Below are 23,331 nucleotides of genomic sequence, written 5' to 3'. Positions count from 1 at the left end.
ACCACTCCCAAGAGGAAGAGAAGGGTGGTGGTGGTCAGCGACTCCCTTCTAAGGGGGACGGAGTCATCCATCTGCTGTCCAGACAGGGAAACTAGAGAAGTGTGCTGCTTGTCTGGAGCTAGGATTCAGGATGTGAAGGAGAGACTGCCGAGACTTATCAAGCCCTCAGACCACTACCCCTTCCTTCTTCTCCACATGGGCACCAATGACACTGCCAAGAACGACCTTGAGCAGATCGCTGCAGACTATGTGGCTCTGGGAAGAAGGATAGAGGAGTTTGAAGCACAAGTGGTGTTCTCGTCCATCCTGCCTGTTGAAGGAAAAGGCCCAGGTAGGGACTGTCGCATTGCGGAAGTAAATGTGTGGTTACGCAGGTGGTGTCGGAGAGCGGACTTTGGATTCTTCGACCACGGGATGTTGTCCAGGAAGGAGGACTACTAGGAAAAGACGGGATTCATCTAACGAAGAGAGAGAAGAGTATCTTCGCAGACAGGCTGGCTAACCTAGTGAGGAGGGCTTTAAACTAGGTTTGATCAGGGACGGGGACCTAAGCCCAGAGGTAAGTGGGGAAGTGGGACACCAGGAGGAAGCAGAAGGAGGAGGGTGCAACAGGGGAGGCCTCCTGAATTGCACTGAGAAAGTAGGGCAATAGGCTAGTTATCTCAAGTGCCTGTACACAAATGCAAGAAGCCTGGGAAACAAGCAGGAGGAACTGGAAGTCCTGGCACAGTCAAGGAACTACGATATGATTGGAATAACCAAGACTTGGTGGGGTAACTCACACAACTGGAGCAGTGTCATGGATGGGTATAAACTGTTCAGGAAGGGGCAAAAGGGTGAAGTTGCACTGTATATAAGAGAGCACTATGATTGCTCTGAGCTCCAGTATGAAACTGGAGATAAGCCAGTTGACAGTCTCTGGGTTAAGCTTAGAAGCAAGAACAATAAGCGTGATGCCATGGTGGGTGTCTGTTATAGACCACCAGACCAGGAGGATGAGGTTTTCTTCAGTCAACTAGGGAAAGTTTCCAGTTCACAGGACCTGGTTCTCATGGGGGACTTCAATCACCCTGACATCTGCTAGGAGAGTAATAACGTAGAGCACAGACAATCCAGGAAGTTTTTGGAGAGTGCTGCGGATAACTTCCTGGTGCACGTGCTGGAGAAACCAACCAGGGGCCGTGCTCCTCTTGACCTGCTGCTCACAAACAGGGAAGAAGATCTGGTAGGAGAAGTAGAAGTGGATGGCAACCTAGGCAGCAGTGACCATGAGATGGTCAAGTTCAGGATCCTGACAAAAGGAAGAAAGGAGAACAGCAGGACATAGACCATGGACTTCAGAAAAGCAGACTTTGACTCCTTCAGGGAGCTGATGGGCAGGATCCCCTCAGAGGCTAATATGAGGGGGAAAGGAATCCAAGACAGCTGGCTGTATTTTAAAGAAACCTTATTGAGGGCACAGGAACAAACCATCCCGATATGCAGAAAGAATAGCAAATATGATGGCATCCAGCTTGGCTTAACAAAGAAGTCTTTGGTGAACTTAAACACAAAAAAGAAGCTTACAAGAAGTGGAAGCTTGGTCAGATGACTAGGGAGGATTATAAAAATACTGCTCGAACACACAGGAATGAAATCAGAAAGACCAAAGTGCAATTGGAGTTGCAGCTAGCCAGTGATGTGAAGGGGAACAAGAAGGAATTCTACAGGTATGTTACTAACATGAGGAAGGTTAGGGAAAGTGTGGGCCCCTTACAGAATGGGGGAGCCTTTTACTACCAGGGAGGATGGAGCTAGGCTGTTCTCAACAGTAGTAGATGACAGAACAAGGAGCAATGGTCTCAAGTTGCAGTGGGGGGGGGGGGGTGTCTAGGTTGGATATTAGAAAAAAGTTTTTCACTAGGAGGGTGGTGAAGCACTGTAATGGGTTACATAGGGAAGTGGTGGAATCTCCATCTTTAGAGGTTTTTAAGCTGCGGCTTGACAAAACCCTGGCATGGATGGTTGAGCTGAGGTTAATCCTGCTTTGAGCAGGGGGTTGGACTACATGACCTCTTGAGGTCCCTTCCAACTCTAATCTTCTATGATTTGAAATCCAGGAGATAAATAGTTAAAGTGCACATCATCCCTGTGGGAGAGGGAGGCTGGCCAGAGTGTGCGCGGAGGCTTTTGGTTTCAAAATTAGGGTGTGGGCTGGAGGGACCTAGGGAAGCCTGACTGAGGCAGAGGCAGGAGTCCCAGCTGGGGACAGGTAGTGGGAGTGAGGGGCCCAGCTCAGTGCGCAGCTCAGGCTACATAGTCAAGGAAGTGTGCAACCGTCCAGTAAACTGCTACCTGTGATATGTGTATGCAGCAGCACAGAGCAGGAGATGGCAAAAGAGCAAGTTCTTAAGTGCTAATGGCTTTTACAATGTTAACTAATGGCTGAATGGGACAGGAAGGGGAGGGTGAGATGGAAACGTTGGCTTAGGGAAGGGGAAAAATACAGATTTCTGGGAATGGTGGGGGAGAGGAGTGGAGAAGAAGGAATACACCAGTCTTCTGTCATGCACTTACAGTTACTGTAACCACCATGTCTAGAACTGCCATGATTTTGGGACATAGACCACGTCTGGGATTTCTCTAACTGACCCTCCACACACACCAAACATTTCAAAGCATGATCATATACCCCATCCATGATAACAAAAAGTACTAGGGAGCAAGGAAGGCAATTAGGAATCACTTAGCATCTGTGTGGTTTATAGGTTGCCACCTTTCTAAATGCTGGTAACTGGACCCCAAGACCCACCCCCTGCCCTGCCTCTTCCCTCAAAGCCCTGCCCCCGCCCCTGCCCCAAAGGTCCCGCCCCTGCATCTGCACCACCTCTTTCCCACAAACCGCTCCCCACCTTCGCTAGTTCCTCTCCCAAATCTCCTGTTCACTAGATGGTTTCAAAGAGCCTGCCTGTAGGTAGGAGGTGGCCCCGGCTGAGTAGAGGCTGGCACGGGTTAATGACCTGGTGCCTTCCCCATTCCCACGGTAACTAGACTTTTGGTTTGGGTGCCATTTAGGGTTGCCAGGTCCTGAAAACCAGACACCTGGCAACCCTAAATGGCACATGGACACAGAAGCCAAAAAAACCAGACTGTCCAAATAAAACCCAGATGGGTGGCAACCCTACTTCACTTCACTTCTCTTCTCCCTTCCCCATCCCCTTTCCTCTCTCCACTGTCCCCTACCCATCTCACTCCCCCATTCCCTTATCCTCTTACTCACCCCATCCCTCTCTTTCCCTTTCCCACTATCCCCTGCTCCTATCCCACACCCTTATCTCCTATCTCTTTCTCTTCCCCCTGATCTGTCCCGTCCCTCTTCCTCTCCCCACTCCACTCCCTTTCCTCTTCACAATGTCCCCTGCCTCTATCTCATTCCCCCTTTCCTCTCCACACTGTCCCCTGCCCCATTCCCCCATCCCCTTCTCTTCCCCACTGCCTCTTCCCATCACTCTACCCCCTTGCCCTGTCGTCCGTCCGTCGTCGTCGTCCCCCTCCCCACCAAGAGCATTCACCGTTAAACAGAAACAGGACCTAGCACATAGAGAAGAGGATAACAATGGGCATTAGGACCCAGGAGGCAGTATCCTGGAGCTGCCAGGGGTGCAGCATAGGAAGGACAGAACTCCCTCACCCCGGACAGGACAGACTGAGCAAAGCAAACTCTGCTCGGTGCTTGCAGAAATTGAGGGTGGTACGACAGCAGGGGGAGGCAATGCTCCCCCAAACTACGCCCATGGCTGGCACGGGTTGATGACCTGGGATTCCTCCCGGCCCATGATACCTGGACTTTGAGTGTCTGGTCAGCACAGGTTCCCAGTTTTTGATTGGACTTTCTGGTAAAAACAGATGTCTGGCAACCCTAGCCACTGGCTTAGTGGAAAGACCACTGGACTGGGAGTATTAATAGCTCTGCCACTGGCCTGCCGAATGAACCTGGGCAAGTCACTTCACACCTCTGAGACTCAATTTCCATCTACAAATGGTGTAAAGTTCTTTGAGATCTACTGATGAAAAGGTCTTTTTGTTATTATCTAGCCACAGTAGAATATCTACTGCAAAACTAAGTGAGAACTACAAATTCTTAAATAACCACTAACTCTTACCAACATTTCTTTCTTTTAAAAAACAAAAGAACACACACACCTAGGTAATTCACTGACAAAAAAAACAAAACAAAACAACCCACTTTGTTAATGCAGAGATAAGGATTGCCCAGAGGTATCTCATACCCTTCCAGAATGTCAAGTTTAGCAAAACTCTGACCTCTGAAAACCAGAAAATACAGATTTAAGGTACATGCCAACACAACCTTAACTCTGCCTTTGTTGAGCAATGGCCCAGTGTGATGAAGTGGAAATATTCTTGGGGTTTTCTTTGAGTGCTGTATGTGTGCCTCAGTTTCCCCTATGTGTTACTCATGTATTTCGGTGATGGGACCCGGGTGTGTGATCATGGCAGAGACCACCAGAAGGAGGATGGGCTTTACCCGACTATAGCTATGACCCTTCTGCCCTGGGTCAACCAGCTGCGACAGGCTGTAACAGGTTGCAGCAGGCGGAGACAAGAAGAGGTGAACACCTTGCCTGGGAAAGAGACAAAGGACTGGGGAGGGGCAAGGGGGCATGTCTGGCGGGAAGGGCCAGTCCCCATAAGGGGAAGCAGAGAGCAGAGCCTGAGAATATGGGCTCTGGGGCTCCCCCAGTTGGTCACTGCTGTAACTTTTGATTCCTCTAACAAAATCTTTCTACACTGTGATCCTGAGAACTAATAAGCCCTTCTGACTTCCATGCTGGCTATGAGTTGCTTCTGACTGCAAGGCAGGGTGCATGGCCTCTTTGGGGGCATGTAAGAGCTCCCCAAACATCCTATACAGAGAGACTCACTGCGGGGAACTCAGGCGGAGCAGGAGTGCTGAACACTCAGAGGTCAGATTCAGGAGGTGGTCGCACTGGTGTGAGGGGACCTCAGGGTAGATTCCGAGCACTAGAGTCCTGACTGGCTTCATCCCGAGTGGTTCCAGAGCACTGTTCCTATGGGACTCCATCACACACAGCATGCCCCTAGCACACATACTCACACTCTGCCTTTGCAGATAGTGCATATCACTCAGGAAGCAACCCCATGCTACTTAAATTTTACAACGCTTTAATCCCCATTTACAACCTTTCCACCTTTGCTCATGGGCTTCCATCTTACACTATACTTTCCACTTATCCATCATGAAACACACAGACTGATCTCATACCCCATCTCACTAATGACAATTCCTCTGGGAAAAGGTACACTGCTACTGACACAGCCTATACAAATCAGTGCTCAAATTGGGCATAGTGTATCCCTCAAGAAACACATGCACTTCTTTCTTTTGATTACACACATGGTGAGGCCTCAGATGCAAATCTCCACATATCACAATCACAGCTCTGACATGTTCCTCAGACAAATCCCCACATCTCCTCATATCATAATCACACCTCTACCAACCTGCTCTAACTGCTTCTAAATGATCTGGACAAACTGGAGAAATGATCTGAAGTAAATAGGATGTAATTCAATAAAGACAAATGCAAAGTACTCCACTTAGGAAGGAACAATCAGTTGCACACATACAAAATGGGAAATGACTTCCTAGGAAAGAGTAATGCAGAAAGGGATCTTGGAGTCATAGTGGATCACAAGCTAAATATGAGTCAACAGTCTAACACTGTTGCAAAAAAAAGCAAACATCATTTTGGGATGTATTAGCAGGAGTGTTGTAAGCAAGACAAGAAGTAATTCTTTTGCTCTACTCTGTGCTGATTAGGCCTCAACTGGAGCATTGTGTCCAGCTCTGGGCACCACATTTCAGGAAAGATGTGGAAAAATTGGAAAAAGTACAGAGAAGAGCACCAAAAATGATTAAAGGTCTAAGAAACATGACCTATAAGGGAAGATTAAAAAAATTGGGTTTATTTAGTTGGGAGAAGAGAAGACTGAGGGGGGACATGACAGTTTTCAAGTGCATAAAAGGTTGTTACAAGGAGGAGGGAGAAAAAATGTTCTCTTTAGCCCTTGATGATAGGACAAGAAGCAATGGGTTTAAATTGCAGCAAGGGAGGCTTAGATTGGACATTAGGAAAAACTTCCTAATTGTCAGTGTAGTTAAGCCCTGGTAGCTTAGTCATTAGAAGACATCCAATTTATCCTCGATCAGTTTGCACAGGCAGCTAGGCGCTTTGGACTTACTATCAGCTTGAAAAAAAACAAAGGTCAAGTAGCAGCCATTACCAGTCAAGGACTATGCTGAACCTGCTGTTGCTATTGAAGTCACCCAACTTAGAGCAGTCAACCAATTCTGTTACTTTTAAAGTCTACTCTCCAACACTGCCAGCGTTGACACTGAGGTCATTCATCGCAGTGCCAAGGCAAGTTCCTCCTTTGCGGGACTTCATCATCATCTGTGAAATGAAAGAGGGGTCAGACTGCTCACAAAGATTAAGTTGTATATGTGAGTGCTGATGCCCACACTGCTGTATAGATGTGAGTTATGGACGCTGTATTGTAGACACCTTAAACAACTCGAGCAGTTCCACTAGCGCTCCCTGAGATCCATTTTTAACACTCAATGGCATGACAGAATCTCCAATACAGAGTTCCTTAAAAGGTGCCAAATCTCAAGTATGGAAGGCATGGTGCTGAGGGCTCAGTTTTGGTGCGCTGCACATGTTAGGAAGATGGAAACCTCCAGAATCCCTAAAGCTGTGCTCTACAGCCAATTGAAAAACAGACAAAGATCACAGGGAAAGCTACATCTGAGATATAAGGACACCCTGAAACAAAATCCTAAGGCCTGTAACATGGATACCAACAATCGGAAGTATTTGGCCCTGGACAGGCCCAGCTGGAGGCAGTACTATCATTTAGCTATTAAAAATTTGAAATAAGGGAGGAATAGAGAGAAAGGAGAAAGGCCACCTCAGTAACTCCATCAACTGCAGGTTTTACCTGAAATATCTGTGGTTGCATCTGTGGATCAAGGATTGGCCTTATTTCGCACAAATGCACACATAAATAAACTTAGTTACAAAGGGTCACTGATACAACTCATTTGTCGACATCAACGGGAGACTTCATAAGCACTGGAATATATTGCCTAGGGAGGTTGTGGAATCTCCATCATTGGAGATTTTTAAGAGCAGGTTAGACAAACACCTGTTGGGGATGGTCTAGATAATACTTAGTCCTGCCATAAGTGCAGGAAACTGGACTATTCTAACTAATGCCTCCATAATTCAGTACAGCTACACCTAACACAGAGAAGGAAGCTTGAGTGCATGCAGATAATTCCCAGTGGCGCTGCCCAGAGTTGCAAAGTTAAGGTTGCATTGGCATGTACCTTAACTCTGTACTTTCTAGTTTCAGAGGTTTGAGTTTTGCTGGACTCAACATTCTGTAAGAGTATGAGATACTTTGGGGAAACCTTAACTATGTGTTAATGAAGGTTTTTTATCAGTTAATATAAAAAGTCACACAATCCGTAGTATAAAGCATATGCTGCCAAGAAGCTTACAATGTATACAGCTAATCATAAATCCCATACGAAAGCAGAGTCCAGTTTCATGACCTCAGATAAGGAGAGTGAAAAGAACCACAGGAAGAATGTGGGTTGTAGGGGAGAGAAGTCATGAAACATCTAGACAAATTTATGTGCAGTGCTAGGGAGGAGCGGGTGGTCATGATACATAGGGAAAGGTAGGAGAGAGGTCTTGGAGGCCAAATTTAGGTTGCCAGATAAGAGATTAAAGGTCAGGACCTCCATGGCAGCATTCTCTGAAATGGTTTCAGTTCCACACACAGGACCAGAAAGAGAGGCAGAACTGCAGGATCTCAATCTGTTGATGAGATGATGGTTTAGGGAGAAGGGTTTTGGGTTTATTAGGAACTGGGGAATCTTTCAAAAAAGAAGAAGCCTATACAGTAAGGATGGGTTCCACCTAAATCAAAACAGAACCAGACTGCTGGCATGTAAAATTAAAGAAGTTGTAAAGGATTTTTTAAAGTAAAGGCTGGGGGAAAACCGATGGGGCTGATTCTTAGGGATGAATGTATTACTATATTCTAGAGCAGGGGTGGGGAACGTCCGGCCCGCGAAATCATTTGGTCTGGCCCTGGCGGCGGCGGGGAATTCGGCAGCGGTGCGGTATCACGACGGCAGGGGGGTTCTGTGGGGGGGGGCGGTGCCCGCCACCGAAACCCTGCTGCCGTTTGCCTCTTTTTGGCGGCAGGGGGACTTTGGCGGCGGGCACTGCCCCACGCCCCCCACGGAAACCCGCCGCCGCTGTGAAACCGCGCCGCCGCCGAATTCTCCCCCGCCGCCAGGGCCACCATCAGGCCGTTGACAACAAAAAGGTTCCCCACCCCTGTTCTAGAGGATAAGAAAAATGTTGGTAAAATACAGCTATGAGCTAGTGAGGAAGAATCAAACATGTGAGTCCCATTTAGATATAACACACAAAGGTAAGCAAATTAATATTGACAAAATGTACAAGTGCTTATATACAAATTCTAGAAGTCTAAATACTAAGAGGGGTGAACTAGAATGCCTGGCATTAAATGAGGATATTGATATAATAGGCATCGTGGAAACTAGGTAGAAGGAGAAAAATCAATGAGACATGGTAATACCAGGATACAAAATATATAGGAATGAAAGAGTAGGTCACACTATTGGAGGAGAGTCACTATATAGAATCATAGAATATTAGAGTTGGAAGGGACCTCAGGAGGTCATCTAGTCCAACCCCCTGCTCAAAGCAGGACTAACCTCTGCTAAATCATCCCAGCCAGGGCTTTGTCAAGCTGCAGCTTAAAAACCTCTAAAGATGGAGATTCCACCACCTCCCTAGGTAATCCATTCCAGTGCTTCACCACCTTCCTAGTGAAAAACTTTTTCCTAATATCCAACCTAGACCTCCCCAACTGCAACTTGAGACCGTTGCTCCTTGTTCTGTCATCTACTACCATTGAGAACAGCCTACGTGAAAGAAATCAGAGTAAAATAAAAGTAAAATTCTTAAATTAGTCAAACTGGGTCATAAAAGTTCTATGGATAGAAATTTCATCCTTGAATAATAAAGAGAACAACAATAGGAATATAGTACCGACAATCTGACTGAGATGTTCACAGTGATTGTGAAATGCTCAAGTAAATCAGAGAGTCTATAAAAAAAGAGAACACCCAATAATAGGGGGGGGGGGGGAATTCAACTATCCCCATATTGACTGGGTATATGTAATCACAGGAAGGGATGCAGACATAAAATTTCTAGGCACCCGAAGTGTGACTTCTTCTTGTCCTGGAACCAAAAATGGGGAGTGGAAATTCTTGATTTAGTCCTAAGTGGAGCATGAGATCTGGTCCAAGAGGTGAATATAGCTGAACCACTCAGCAACAGAGACCACAATGTAATTAAATTTAACATCCTTGTAGAGGGAAAAATGCCAAAGAAACCCATCACAGTAGCATTTAGCTTCAAAAAGAGGGAAAAACAACTAGTTAAACAGAAATTAAAAGGAACAGTCACAAGGGTGAAATGCCTACAAACTGCAAGAAAACTATTTTAAAACACCATAATAGAGGCTCACACCAGATGTACACCCCAAATTTTTTTTAAAATACACACATTAGGAGGACCAGAACAATGCCACCATGGCTAAATAGCAGAATAAGAGTGGTGGTTAGAGGTAAAAAGGCATCCTTTAAAAATCAGAAGTCAATTCCTAGAGTGGAAAATAGAAAGGAGTATAATCTCTGGCAGGTCAAGTGTAAACGTACAATAAGGCACACCAAGAAAGAATTTGAAAAGCAACTAGCTAAAGACACAAAAACTAACACTAATTTTTTTAAGTACATGAGAAGCAGGAAACCTGCCCATTCCAGGTTGCTCCTCAGCTACCTGGTGTGCTGCACTGCCTTGCCTGCTCCCATTGCCACATGGTCATAAACGCACCCAGGATGTTTCCCTTTCACCACAGATACCTTTCATTCCACAACTCTTTTGCAAACAGAATAAGACACAGGTATATTGCAGCAGGAACTTTCCACACAGCTTCTCTGGTGTCTGGTCTACACTACAGTTAGGTTGACGTAAGGCAGCTTAAGTCAACCTAATAATGTCTGTGTCTACACTACCAGATCCCTCCGGCTGACATAATACGCCTGCTATGTCAACTTAATTACTCCATCTATGTGAGAGGCGTAGCACTTAAGTCAACGCAGTTAAGTCAACGTATTGGCAGGGAAGACGCTACATTGCTTACATCAACTGTTGCTGCCTTTCAGAAGCCATCCCACAATGCCCCATGCTGACAGTTAAATTGGTGCAAATACTCCTGGTGAGAATGCACACCACCAGTACAAGGAGCAGAGTGTGGACATGCAAAAGCAATGTAATTATTGTGATGGCTGTACATCGATGTAACTTAGGTTGACTTAATTTTGTAGTATAGACTTGCCCTCCTTTACACAGCTCACCCCCGGAGCGTCTTTCTCTGCTTTCTGTCCCTACCAATTCCTACCAATTGTATCAATAGCCTAATAATTACCATCCAGGTGCTCAACAAAAAGTAGTTAACTGTTTCCAGATGAGCCTTCAGCCTTTTCTGGACTGCAGCAATGCCAGTGATCAGGAGGGTGCTGCTGGTACTCTGTCAAACAATCAGTGGGTCCACTGAACAATTGAGGAGCTAAAGATGCATTCAAAGAAGACGAGGCCATTGTGGACAAACTATATGACTCTTCCGTTTCAGTCTTCACTGCAAAGGATTCTTTTTAGGAGACAAATCTGAGAAACTGTCCCATACTGAAGTGTCAATAGAGGAGGTTTTAGAACAAACTGATAAATTAAAAAGTAATAAGTCTCCAGTACCAGATGGTATTTATTCACCCAAGTATTCCAAAGGAACTCAAATATGAAACTCCGTAATTATTAACTCTATACCAGATGACTGGAGGGTTGCTAATGTAATACCAAGTTTTTAAAAAGGCTTCAGAGGCTATCCTGACAATTACAGGCTGGTAAGCCTAACTTCCGTACTAGACAAATTGATTAAAAGAATAGTAAAGAACAGAATTATCAGACACACAGATGAACACAATATGTTGGGGAAGAGTCAACACTGCTTTTATAAAGTGAAATCATGCTTCACCAGTTTATTAGAATTCTCTGAAGGTGTCAACAAACATGTGAACAAGCATACTACAGTAGATATAGTGTATGTGGATTTTCAGAAAGCCTTTGACAAGGTCTCTCGCCAAAGGTTCTTAAGCAAACTAAGCAGTCATGGATAAGAGAAAATGTCATCTCATGAATTAGTAACTAGTTAAAAGATAGGAAACAAAAGGCAGGAATAAATTAGTCAGTTTACACAATGGAGAGGTAAATAGCAAGATCCTCCAAGGATCTGTACTAGGGCCTGTGCTGTTCAACATATTCATAAATGATCCAGAAAAGGGGGTAAACAATGAAGTGGCAAAATTTTCAGATGATACAAAATAACTCAAGATAGTTAAGTGCAAAACTGAATGCAAAGAGTTACAAAGGGATCTCACAAAACTGCATGACTGGGCAACAAAATGGCAGATTAAATTCAGTATTGACAAGTGCAAATTCACATTGGAAAAAATAATCTCAATGACACATGCAAAATGATGAGGGTCTTTATTAGCTGTTACAACTCAAGAGAGAGTCTTTGAGTCATCATGGATAGTTCTCTGAAAATATCTGCTCAATGTGCAATGGCAGTCAAAAAAGCTAACAGAATATTAGGAACCATTAGGAAAGGGATATATAATAAAACAGAAAATATTATAATGCCGCTATAAAAAACCATGATACACTCACACCTTGAATATTGCATGCAGTTCTGATTGCCCCCTCAAAAAAGATATATTTTAATTGGACAAGGTACAGATAAGGGCACCAAAAATAATAAAGGGTATGGAACAGTTTCCATATGAAGACAAATTAAAAAGACTGGGACTGTTCATCTTAGTAAAGAGACGACTAAGGGGAGATATGAGGAAGATCTACAGAATCATGAATGGTATGGACAAAGTGAATAGGGAAGTGTTATTTACCCCTTCACATAACACAAGAACTAGGGGTCACCTGATAAAATTAGGGGCAGCAAGTTTAAGAAGTTCTTCACACAATACACACTCAATCTGTTACTCCAGAGAGAATTATGCGCCGCTGGATGCGTGCAGAATTCATGTCCCCACAGATTTCTTTGCTTCCCCACAGAAAAATGCTTCTGACAGAGAAGCAAAGGGAAGCCATAAGAGCAGTCACATGCCCCTCCCCAGCAGTGCAGGCACATCATTTTGGGTGCCTGAAGCAGCAAGTGGAGAGGTAAATCACTGCGAGGAGGAGGGACATGGACGGAGGGGGCCAGCAGCCGGGCACCTACCCTGCTCCAGCCTCAGCTGCTAGTCCCAGCTGTGCTGGGAACAGGGGAGGACAGAAATTTCTCTTCCCCTCCAAGGAATGGCTGGGTCCAGGTCAGACCAACCCCAGAAACCTCCCCTGGCTGCAGGAAGCTCCTCAACCCCCCACTTCCTGCCCCCATTGCTCCTCAGCTGTGTGGGAAGGGATCTCTGCACAGGGAGCTGTTCCCCTGTCCACCCAAACCTCACGCATTTGGACCCCCCCCCATACTCAGACCCTCCCACCGAGCTTCATCCCCCTGCATCCAGAAACCCCCACAGCCCCCACACCTGAAACCCCACCCTGCTGAGCCTCACCTCCTGCATCCAGAAATCCCTGCACTCAGATGCTGAGCCCCTCCCCTGGTGCTGCTCCTCCCTGTGTCCAGACCCCCGCTCCTGCACCCAGACCACCCGTACTGAGCCCTCCATGCTACAATCCCCACTCCAACCCGTCCCACCCCCTTCACCTGGACCACCCCAATGAGCCCCCTGTATCCAGACCCCACTCCACTGAACCCCAACCAGCTGCATCTGCACCCCCACCCCACCAAGCCCTACTCCCCCAGCACCTGGACTGCTGAACCTCCCACACCCAGATCCTCCCCGCCATACCCCAGGCCCTCACACCCAGACCCCACCTGCCGAGCCCTAACCACCTTCATCTGTACCCCCCTGCAGAGTCCATTCCCCCTGCACCGGGAACCCGACAACAAGCCCCTGAGCATCCAGATCCCCCCTGCACTCAGACCCCCCACTGAGCCATCTAGATTGCCCCACACAGAGCCTTATCACCCCACACACCTGGATCTCCTGTGACACTCTGTACCTCAAAGCAACACCCTGGAATCCCATATTCACCACTGTCATATAATTATGATAAGTTTTGTACAAAGTATGCCTTCTGAGGTATCATTTTAAAATGCTTGATCTGTTGAACATTAATATCCTGTTGGATTGTATGTGCTATTATTGTATGTGAAGCAATGAAGTTTTGCTATTTGTGTGTTACTAAAACATGTTGTGAGGTTGAGAACACCCATAACCAGCCTTTCAGGTATAATAATGGAGTATCCAGACAGCTTTAACAGCTCACCAATGCCCATCAAAGAAAGAATCCCCATCTCAGGAACTGTATACAATGAAGGCTTCACAGAGAGAGCACGTAGACAATGGACACTGTTTGACCTATAGGGGCTGAACCCCGCACATCACAAGCATAGATCTTTCTAGGAACCTGGAAGAAGCTATAAAAGAGGGGAAGTGACATCATCATTTGGCTTCACTCCCCCTACAACTCAACACCTGGAAAGACATCTGGAGGAAAAGACTTTGAACTAGGGAGGGAGTTCTGGCTGGAGGAGCATTCCAATTTGTGTATTGAGAATCTGTATCTGCTTGTACCAGCTGTCAGGGTGATACACTGCTTGTTTCAAATCCTGTTTAGTTTGTAAAATTCAGACTGTGAATTTATTTTGTTTCTTAAGTAACCAACTCTGATCTCTAAGCCTGCTACTTATAATCACTTAAAATCTATCTTTCTGTAGTTAATGAATCTGTTTTATATTTTACCTAAAACAGTGTGTTTTGGTTGAAATGCTTGGAAAATCTCAGCTCAGTTTACACAGGCTAGTGTATGTCCTCTTCACATTGAGAGAGGAGCGGATCGGATAATGAACTTACAACGCCCAGGCTTCTGACCAGTGCCAAACAGTACAGTTCTGGATGCGGCGCAGGGGAGCTGGGGGAAATTGGCTGGTGCCTGTCTATTTTTGGTTCATGAGTTGCAGGGGAAAGCATTCATGTAACTCAGTTGGGTGTGTCCCTGCCTGTGGATGTCTGTGTAAGAGCAGTACCTGCCAGAGGTTTGTATCTTGCTAACAGAATCACATTATGAGAGGCAACCCAGGTAAACATTCATGCAATATAGCTGGGTGTGGGGCTCCACATGCCGTTGTGCTGAATGATAGCAGTAATTGGAGGGTTTGCTGCTTGTCACTAGCACTGCACTATGAGAGACAGCCCAGGCTGGAGAGTTAAGGGGGCACAGCAGTCCCACAGTTCCAGGTTTCATCCGGGGATCTCATCACCCCCACCCCCCCCACACACACACACACACTAAGCCCCTTCACACTTGGATCCTGCCGGGCTGAGCCTGCCTGCCCCAAACGTGGGTCAGGGGTCTGGGGTGGACATGCGAGACTCTGTCCCTCTCGCTTGTTATCTTGGTGTGTCTGGTGTGGAAGAGCAGGGTCCTGAAGTGTTTCTCGGGCAAGCCCAGATCTTGCGCTGTATCAGGGTTGAGTGCAGCTTCACTGCTAAGTCCATGTCTGGGTGGGGGCTGCAGGGTGATCTCCCACTTCCATGCAGCCAGTGTCCTGTGCTCCCCAGTGCCATGCTGGAGCCTCTGCATTTATTTATTGACAAATTATGCAGAATTTTGCAGAATTTTAAAATATTGTGCATAGAATTTTTATTTTTTGGTGCAGAATTCCCTCAAGACTAACCTGTGGAACATGTTGCCATCAGAAGCTGAGGAGGCCAAAAGTATAATTGGGTTGAAAAAGAATTAGATATGATCATGAAGGATATGTCCATCCATGGCTATTACACAAGTGGTCAGGGATGCAACTCCATACTCTGGGTGTCCCTAAACCTCTGACTGCCAGAAACTGGGACTATACAATGAAGCACAGGTCACTCCAAATTGCCCAGTTCTGTTCATTTCCTCTGAAGCATCTAGCACCAGCCACTGTCAGAAGACAGGATAGAGGGCTAAATGTAGCAGTGGTCTAACCCAGTATGGCCATTCTTATATCCCCCTTGCCACCACCAAGAACCACAGAGAAAAACAATTAGATTCTTATGAGTGCCTTTCCAACTCACCCGATAAAAGGCAGAGAAAGATAGCTGGTCTTGTGATGGTGGAATGAATGACGGTCCGCCATACTGTGCCAAGAACACCGAGAAATCCGATTTTTCAACTTTTTGCGGCTGCTGGAAATAGTTCAGCTTTGCTAAAGATGGGGAGGGAAAGAACAAACAAACCCACCATCAACTCACTAGACAAAGAGTATGGAAAGGCTAATGTTATGCCACTATTCTAAAAGGGATGACTTGTGTAGATATAGGCTTGTTAGCCTGACATCAATCCCAGGTAAAATCAAGGAAAAGCTGATGTGCAATCAGTAAAAGACAGTAGTATAATTAATGCCAATCAACATGATTTCAGGGAAAATATGTTGAGTCAAACGTTATCTTTTTTTAATGACAATACAAATATGGTTGATGAAGGTAACTGTGACATAATATGCTTAGACTCCAGTAAGGCATTTGACTTAGTCCCACATGACATTCTGATTTTAGTAAAAATTAGCTCTATACAAAACCAATGTAGTGTATATTAAGTGGATTTAAAACTGGTTAAATGATAAATCTCTAAATAATTGTAAGTGAGAATGTGACATGAAGTCTGCCCCTTAAAGGCAGCAGCAGTTAGTTGTCAACCTCTCCCACCATGTGGCATGACCCTTGAGGGTTCAAAAGATCCAATATAAGGACTAAAGGGGGTTGTAAACAGAGAAGAAGTGGTCCTGCGAATGAGCAGTGCTTGGGAGGAAATCCTGCCAGTATATTTTTTAAGGGCCTAGGGCCAGGACCCTTGCAGAGAAGGGGCAAGGCTCCCCTCTCCTCCCAACCAACTGGGAATGAGCTGGGAGAAGGGGACCATCATAAATAATGCTGCCTCCTTCCTCACAGCAGGACAGCAGATGCCTGCAGACACTGTAGGGAGTGAGAAGGTACCTGCACGGCCTCAAGTTAGCGAGGAGACACCTGGAGAAGAAGGCTGCCTAAGAATTAATTGAGGAAAAAGGGGTCAGCTGAGGCTGAAACTGGCTAAATTATAACCCAACCACAAGGAGGAAGGCTGCAGCTACTGCTGTGAGAAAAGAGAGTGACTGTTTCGGTTGACCAGTATATGTTGGGCTACTGTCTATCTAGCTATCACATTCTCAATATATATTATTCACACCACATATGTTAACATGCTTTAAGCACACAATATCAACATAACATTATATTGTACTATATTTCTAGCGGTTAACATGGCCTGAATTGGCCTATGTCTTTTTATAATCCTGTTCGTTTATGCTAAGTATCCCATAGCACTTTGCAAAGTTGAGTCAGCTTTAGCATTAGGAAATAGAAATCCTGTCAAAGGCAATATACATTAATGTTCTGCCCTGCTACAAGCTGGGGAGGTACAATGTCTTCAAAGACCAAAACCTGGAATGCTAAGATCCAAAACAAAAGATAAGGAAGGTACAGAATAAGCTAAGGAACTGGTACAGACTGGATTTTAGTGACACGCAAAGAGTTTTGTAATGTATAAAATCATCCTATCAATGCAACCTGCTGAAATGTGTGAAAACTTTAGAAGCACACCTTCTGTGTAAGATGAAATTAAAAACGCTGACCAATACGGCTTCTTGGAAACTGATATCATGTTGAATCCTTTTTCCTGTACTGTATCACTGACTTTTAGCAATAAACATGACTGATATGGATTATTTGGCCTCCTAATTATACAGTAAACCGTCTCTATAATGAATCCCTGGGAATCCAAGCCATTTGTTCAATATAGCAAGGGGTTCGTTATAGTGAGGTAGGCAGGTGGGAGACAGCTCTTCCAGCCCTGGGGCTGTGGCAAAGGCAGAGGGCTCCTCCAGCTCTGGGGCGTGGTGGGGAAAGAGAACTCCCCCGGCCCCAGGATTGTGGCTCGCACAAAGCGCATCCTAAAGTGGGGGAGGGGCTTTCTAGTAAGATCTCACAGGGATCTCTTCTTGGCCCAATGCTATTCAATATCTTTATCAATGATCTGGAATAGATATAACATTGGTGCTAGCAAAACTTCCAGAGGGCACGCATTTGTAGAATGGCAAAAAATGGGGATAAATCAGTTATATAGACTAATCTTGAGAGCCTGGTAAGACGGATTCATTTATTTTAAACAACATGCATTTAAATACAGCTGAAAGACAAGGTCATGCATCTAGGAACACTGCATATAGGTCATACTTACAAGATGGGGGACTGTATCCTTGAATGAAATGACACTTAAGAGGATTGAGGGGTCAAAGTAGATAAGGAGCTGAATATGAGCTCCCAGTATGAACCTGTAGCTCTGGGTATGTCTACACTATAAAAAATGACCCACAAGAATGAGTGGCAGGGTTCAGGTCAACAGACTTCGGCTCACAGGTCCCACACTATAGGGCTAAAAATAGCAATGCAGCCCTGCTCAGGCTGGAGACAACGCTCTGAGATCCTCTTCCCTTGCCAGGTCTCGGAACCAAGGCACCAGCCCGAGCCCAAAACAGCTACACTGCTATTTTTAGCCCTACAGCATGAACGCCACAAGCCCAAGTCAGGATGACCCAGGCTCTCAGACTCATTACTGCAGATCATTTTTTGATAGGTAGATGTACTCTCTGAGGACTAACATGGTCCTTGGATGCATTAGCAGGGGAATATCAAGTTGGAATAAGGAGGTGGCACTACCCTGAACACAGCATTACTGAGACCATTACTGAAATATTACGTCCATTGTCACACTGGCTGGATCAGGGGGGCCCTTGAGGTGTATTCAGGAGCTCTGATTACTCCCTTCTACACCAGTCTCGCATTGGGGGTGTCACGCTGGCTGGATTCGTGGAGCGGGGGCATTTAGTATATTGTTTGACATCAGTGTGTCAAAATCATCATAATTCATGTGAGATATGCCATGTCAGGTACTGTTAGAAAGGCTATAATGTGCTAAGTAAGATAATACTTATGTTCATGTGTTATATGTGTAATGGAAGTTATAGATATGTTTGGTATATCTGTATTTCAAATTGTGCTGTGTGAGTGGCCTCTCAGACAGGATGGCTGCAGAACAATAGCCTGCTTAATGGCCCATTGAGACATTCAGGGGTGCAAGGGGCCCAGGGGAAGAAGCCAGGGATATACCTGATGAGTCACCAGTACTGGCCCATGTGACTCTGGACTCCATTTTAGTTCCTGTAAAACTCCACAAACAGCATGGCCAGGGCCAGGAGGTATATAAGGCAGAGGCCTGGGGAATCCATTTTGTCTTTTGTTCCTATTCAGCTACAGACACATACCTGTCATGCTGGGTAGAGGCGGGGGGGGGGGGGGGGGATATCCCATGTTAGGTACTCTTAGAATGGCTATAAAGTGCTAAGTAAGATGATGTTTATATCCATGTGTTAGGTGTGTATTAGAAGTTTATGAATATATTTAATATATTTGTGTTTCAAATTGTGCTGGCTGGGACACACCCCAGACAGAGAGGCGGCAGGACAATAGCCCACTTGATGGCCCATTAAGACACTCACGGATGCAAGGGCCCAGGAAGAAACTAAAGGCATACCTGAAGAGTTACCAGAATTGACCCATGTGACTCTGAACCCCAGGTATACCTGAAGAGTCACCAGGATTGGCCCATGTGACTCTGGACTCCATTTTAGTTCTGGTAACTTTCCACAAGCCGCATGGCCAGGGACAGAGGGTATTTAAGATCAAACTCCAGAACCATTCTAAGCAAACTTCTGTCCTGAGCTTCAGCTACCTACCTACCTCTGGATCAAGTCATCTGCAACTGAAGCTGTGTAACAAAGGACTGAGGCCCATCCAGGTACTGGATGTATACCAGAGGGGACTATACAAGCCTGCAACTCTACATTTCTTCAAGAAACCTGATGTATATGGACTTTCAATCATCTGTATGTATTTGATTTGTATTTTATCTTTACAATAAACCTTTAGTTTTAGTTACTAAAGGGATGGGCTGGCAGCGTGGTATTTTGGGTAACTTATATTGATCTGGTACTGTGGGAACCTTTTTAGTAAAGAGCATAGAGTTTAAACAACTGGTCTCTTTACTAGACCTAGTGGCTGATTTGGGAGCCAGAGACTGAAATGCAATAAACGGGGCCATGTGTATTTGTATTTGAGGCTTCTTGATAACCAGTGTGGGAAGTCAGAAGCACAATTTGTGGCTGGTTGGGAAGTCTGCCTTCAGTGCCACCCACCAGCGCTGGAAGAATCTGCTCTCCCCGTTTTACAGCCTGCCCTGACCTTGGCATTATCAGGTGGCTGCCCTAGGCATGGAAGCGTCACATCCAGTTCTACTATCCACACTTCTAAAAGGATATTGAGAAAATGGAAGTGATTCAGAAAAGAGCCACAAGAATGCGCTGAGGTTTGGGAAACATGTCTTATGAGTGAGAACCTTAAAAAGCTATTTAGTTTATCCAAGATAAGCTTAAGAAGCAATTTTATTATGGCCTACCAATACCTACATGGGGAGAAGATTTCTGACAGATGGCTCTTTAATCTGAAAGAAAAAGGCATAACAATATCCAATGGCTGGAAGCGGAAACTATACATCAGACTGGAAATAAAATGCCAATCTTAAACTTACCTATGGGTGTGGTGGAGTCTACATCATTTTAAGATTTTACAATCTTTAAATCAAGACTGATTGTCTTTCTAAAAACATAGGCTATACCGCAACAGAAGTTAGGGCCTTGATGCAGGAATTTCTGGGTAAAGTTCTCTAGCCTGTGTTATGCCAGAGGTCAAACTACAAGATTATAATGGTCCCTTCTGGCCTTAAAATTTATGAATATTAATCTCCTCCTTGAATCACTGAATTCCCTTCAAAAAGCAGGATCTTTTTGCAAAAGACTGTACTCTGCAGGTGTCAGGACAGAACATACGAGTTTCTAGCCAAAATTTCCAATAGTGGCCAATACCAGATGCTTCAGAGGCAGGTGCAAGAAACATCAAAGTGAACTACAAAATAACATACCCCAAGGAAGCTTTTTCTTACTCCCCTCTCCCTTCATGATTGTCTTATGCACTGAAAAGAGGTGGGTTAATATCCCTTATATTTTTTCCTATGTGGTACAATTCTGGATGTTCTCCGCTATATAAACATCTAAATACTTTTTTGAATCCTTGAGCCAACAATATCTTGTAGCAATGAATGAATGAACCCCGAAGCAAAGCAGACAACTTAAACCCAGGATCCCTTGAAACTACTGCCTGCCTGCCCTACAGCAACGTGCAGAGTAGAAGTGGACTCACTCAACTCTACTAATTCTTGTTTCTTTGTCTCTTTTCAATTAACCAACTTTGTCTGAGTGAAAGCATGACCGTTTCCTACACATCTGTTTGTCCTTCAAAAATACAGTCCTCTCCCATCCCCAAGCTGTAAATACAAACAGTCGTGACAAAATCATGGAAAACCATCTGGGATATAGAAGGGTGAGGTTGGTTTGTGTTATGCTGGAAGTCAGACTACATAATCACAGTCATCCTTTCTGGCCTTAAGATTTATAAGTATACGCCCTACAATTAGAGTAGGAAGAAGTCTATGGAGAGGACAATGGCGGTATTTGTACTCCTGAGGGAATTCTGCACCACCACCCAAGGACAGAATTAATGTCCCCCATAGATTCCCCTCCTCCCCCCGCAGAATAATTGATTCTGATGAGGAGGCAAAGGGAAGCCACGGGAGAGAGGTCACACTGCAATTACACCTTTCATCCATGTGTCACCAGAAGAGAGGGCAGATGGCTCACGAGCCAGAGCAGCCAGCCCCGGAGAGGGAGGGGACAGAGGCTGCCTTCCTCACAGTGCTCTGCTCGTGGGGCCACGTGAGGAGGCATGGGATAAAATGGGGATGGACAGAGCATGGCACACAGGGCTGCTGGGAAGTCACACAGACTGGGGTTCAGAAGAGCTGATGAGGGGAGAAAGACTGGGGTGGGGACACAGGAGCTAGTGGTGACAACATTGAGACGGGCTGAATGGGAGTGGGGGTGCAGGGCCACATGAGGACAGGGGCAGCTATGTGTGGCTGAATGGGGAATGAAAGTGCAGGGACACATGGGGACAGGGGCAAATGTGCCTGACTGAATAAGGGGGTTAGGGCTAAGGGTTAGCTAGGGTTTGCATAAGGGAGGCGCCCCAACAATCCCGCCCCCCACAAAAAAAAACAAACTGTTCCACACTTCTTCCACCCACACCCAACAACCCTTCAGGTTCATTCCTAGGCTCCTTCCCTGCAATTACTTCCCTCTCCTACAGCTCCTTCATTACCTCTACTCCATCAAGCCTTTGCACTGCTTCTGAGGGGTGTGGGAAATAAGTTTCTGTACTGTAGTTTAAATTATTACTCAAAGTTCTCCGTTAATTTGCTTAGTAAGAAATCTATTTGTCAAAAAACATTTCCTGCATTTTTTTTGTCTGTTTGATTACAGACAGACATACTTGCTAACTGGAATTTTGAAATAAATTACCAAGAAAATTGAAACTGGTGCAACTATATTGTGTTATTTTGACAAATCAAATATGCAGATTTTTTTTTTTGCTTTTTTGGCACAGAATACCTCTAGGAGTATATCAGACACCAAACATTATCTGATATTCTATGTATAGTTAGCTCAAATATGATTGGTAAACACTCATCTTTGGCCAAGCAAAGCAAGCTCCTACACTCAGCTCAATGGCATTTCTCTGCTAGGATCACTGCATCCTTGCATGGTGGAACTATACCTGTTTCAGCCATCATCACTGCAGCCCAGGTGCAGCAAAAGGTTTTATGATATGCAAGGATTCCAGAAATCTGTTTCCATTTGATGATAAAAAAATCCCAAAACACCATTTTCCCCAAGAAGGAGAAGTAGAGACTATTCCAAGTGGAAGGAAGATGGTCTTGAGGTTAAATCACAAACAGGGAGTAAGGAAATCTGAGCTCTTTTCTTGCCTCTACCACAGACTTTGTCTGATCCTGAGCAAGACACTAAGGACAAACTTTTCCAAATAAGTCTGATGGGGTGCCTCTACTTCTCAGTACATAACTTAAGACATCAATGGTCTCACTGTCAGAAGTGCTGAATGCCAACACCTCCATTAAAAGGGAGATGCATATTTTGTTTTGTTTTTTTAAATCAGGCCCAAACATCTCAATATGGGCACCTAAAATTAAGGTGTACAATATTAAAAGACACCTTTGAAAATTTGCACCTTAACTTTTGGTGAGCTGAAATAGAAATTAAAGAAAGGGGGGAATGCTTTAGCTAGTACAGGAGAAGCATGTTTTAGAATCCATGAGATTAAAAAAAAACAAAAAATAACTAGACCTATAGATGGGTTTATTCCCTGTTTTGTTTAAGTTTTTAATGTCATCACCATGATCCAGAAGAAAAGATACCACATGCTGATAAACTGCTGCAGGCTCTTTGAAAGAGAAATTGTTACAGTGGTATATATATTATATAATGTGATATACTAACATCAGTGCACTTTGGATCAGATCCATAGAAAGTAAGAAAATTATTTTTGTTTTCCTAGCCAGCTGAGTGTAGGCCGTATGAATTTGTCTATTTTAACATGTCCTTGAAACAGCAACAGGTGAATGATAAACATATTATACAATAAGGAACAGTGACCTTAAAAATACAAACTAGTAGGGAGACTCAGGGGCAGGAGCAGTAACATAAGAACACAGAAATTGTCAGATTAGATCATACCATTGACTCATCTAGTCTGGTCTCCTGTCTCTGAGAGTGGTCAGTGCCAAATGCTTCAGAAGAAGATGCAAGGAAACTCATAATGGACCATTATGGAATAACAACCCCCTGGGCAGCTACTTTCTAGCTCAAGATTTATGCCATGAAGCCAGAAGGTTTATATCCCTTATAGCATCCTCATCCTCTCTAATATCATTGTGAATATTGTAATTATTCTTG

General features: G+C 44.9%; 1 protein-coding gene across 1 annotated transcript in view; it reads right to left on the bottom strand.

Moving 5' to 3' along the window:
• Positions 1-23,331, bottom strand: part of TCTN3 (tectonic family member 3) — a 92,187-nt gene that overhangs the window by 63,829 nt on the left and 5,027 nt on the right. The window contains exon 6 of the mRNA XM_067537102.1: positions 15,392-15,522. Coding sequence (XP_067393203.1) covers positions 15,392-15,522 — 131 coding nt within the window. The remainder of the gene's footprint in view (positions 1-15,391; positions 15,523-23,331) is intronic.

The sequence above is a fragment of the Emydura macquarii genome, unplaced genomic scaffold, assembly GCF_026122565.2.
Source record: "Emydura macquarii macquarii isolate MOO-44397 ecotype Brisbane River unplaced genomic scaffold, CSIRO-AGI_Emac_v2 contig_3692, whole genome shotgun sequence".
NCBI lineage: Eukaryota > Metazoa > Chordata > Testudines > Chelidae > Emydura > Emydura macquarii.
Note: the sequence above shows the minus strand (reverse complement) of the source record. Positions and strands in the feature narration are given on the sequence as shown.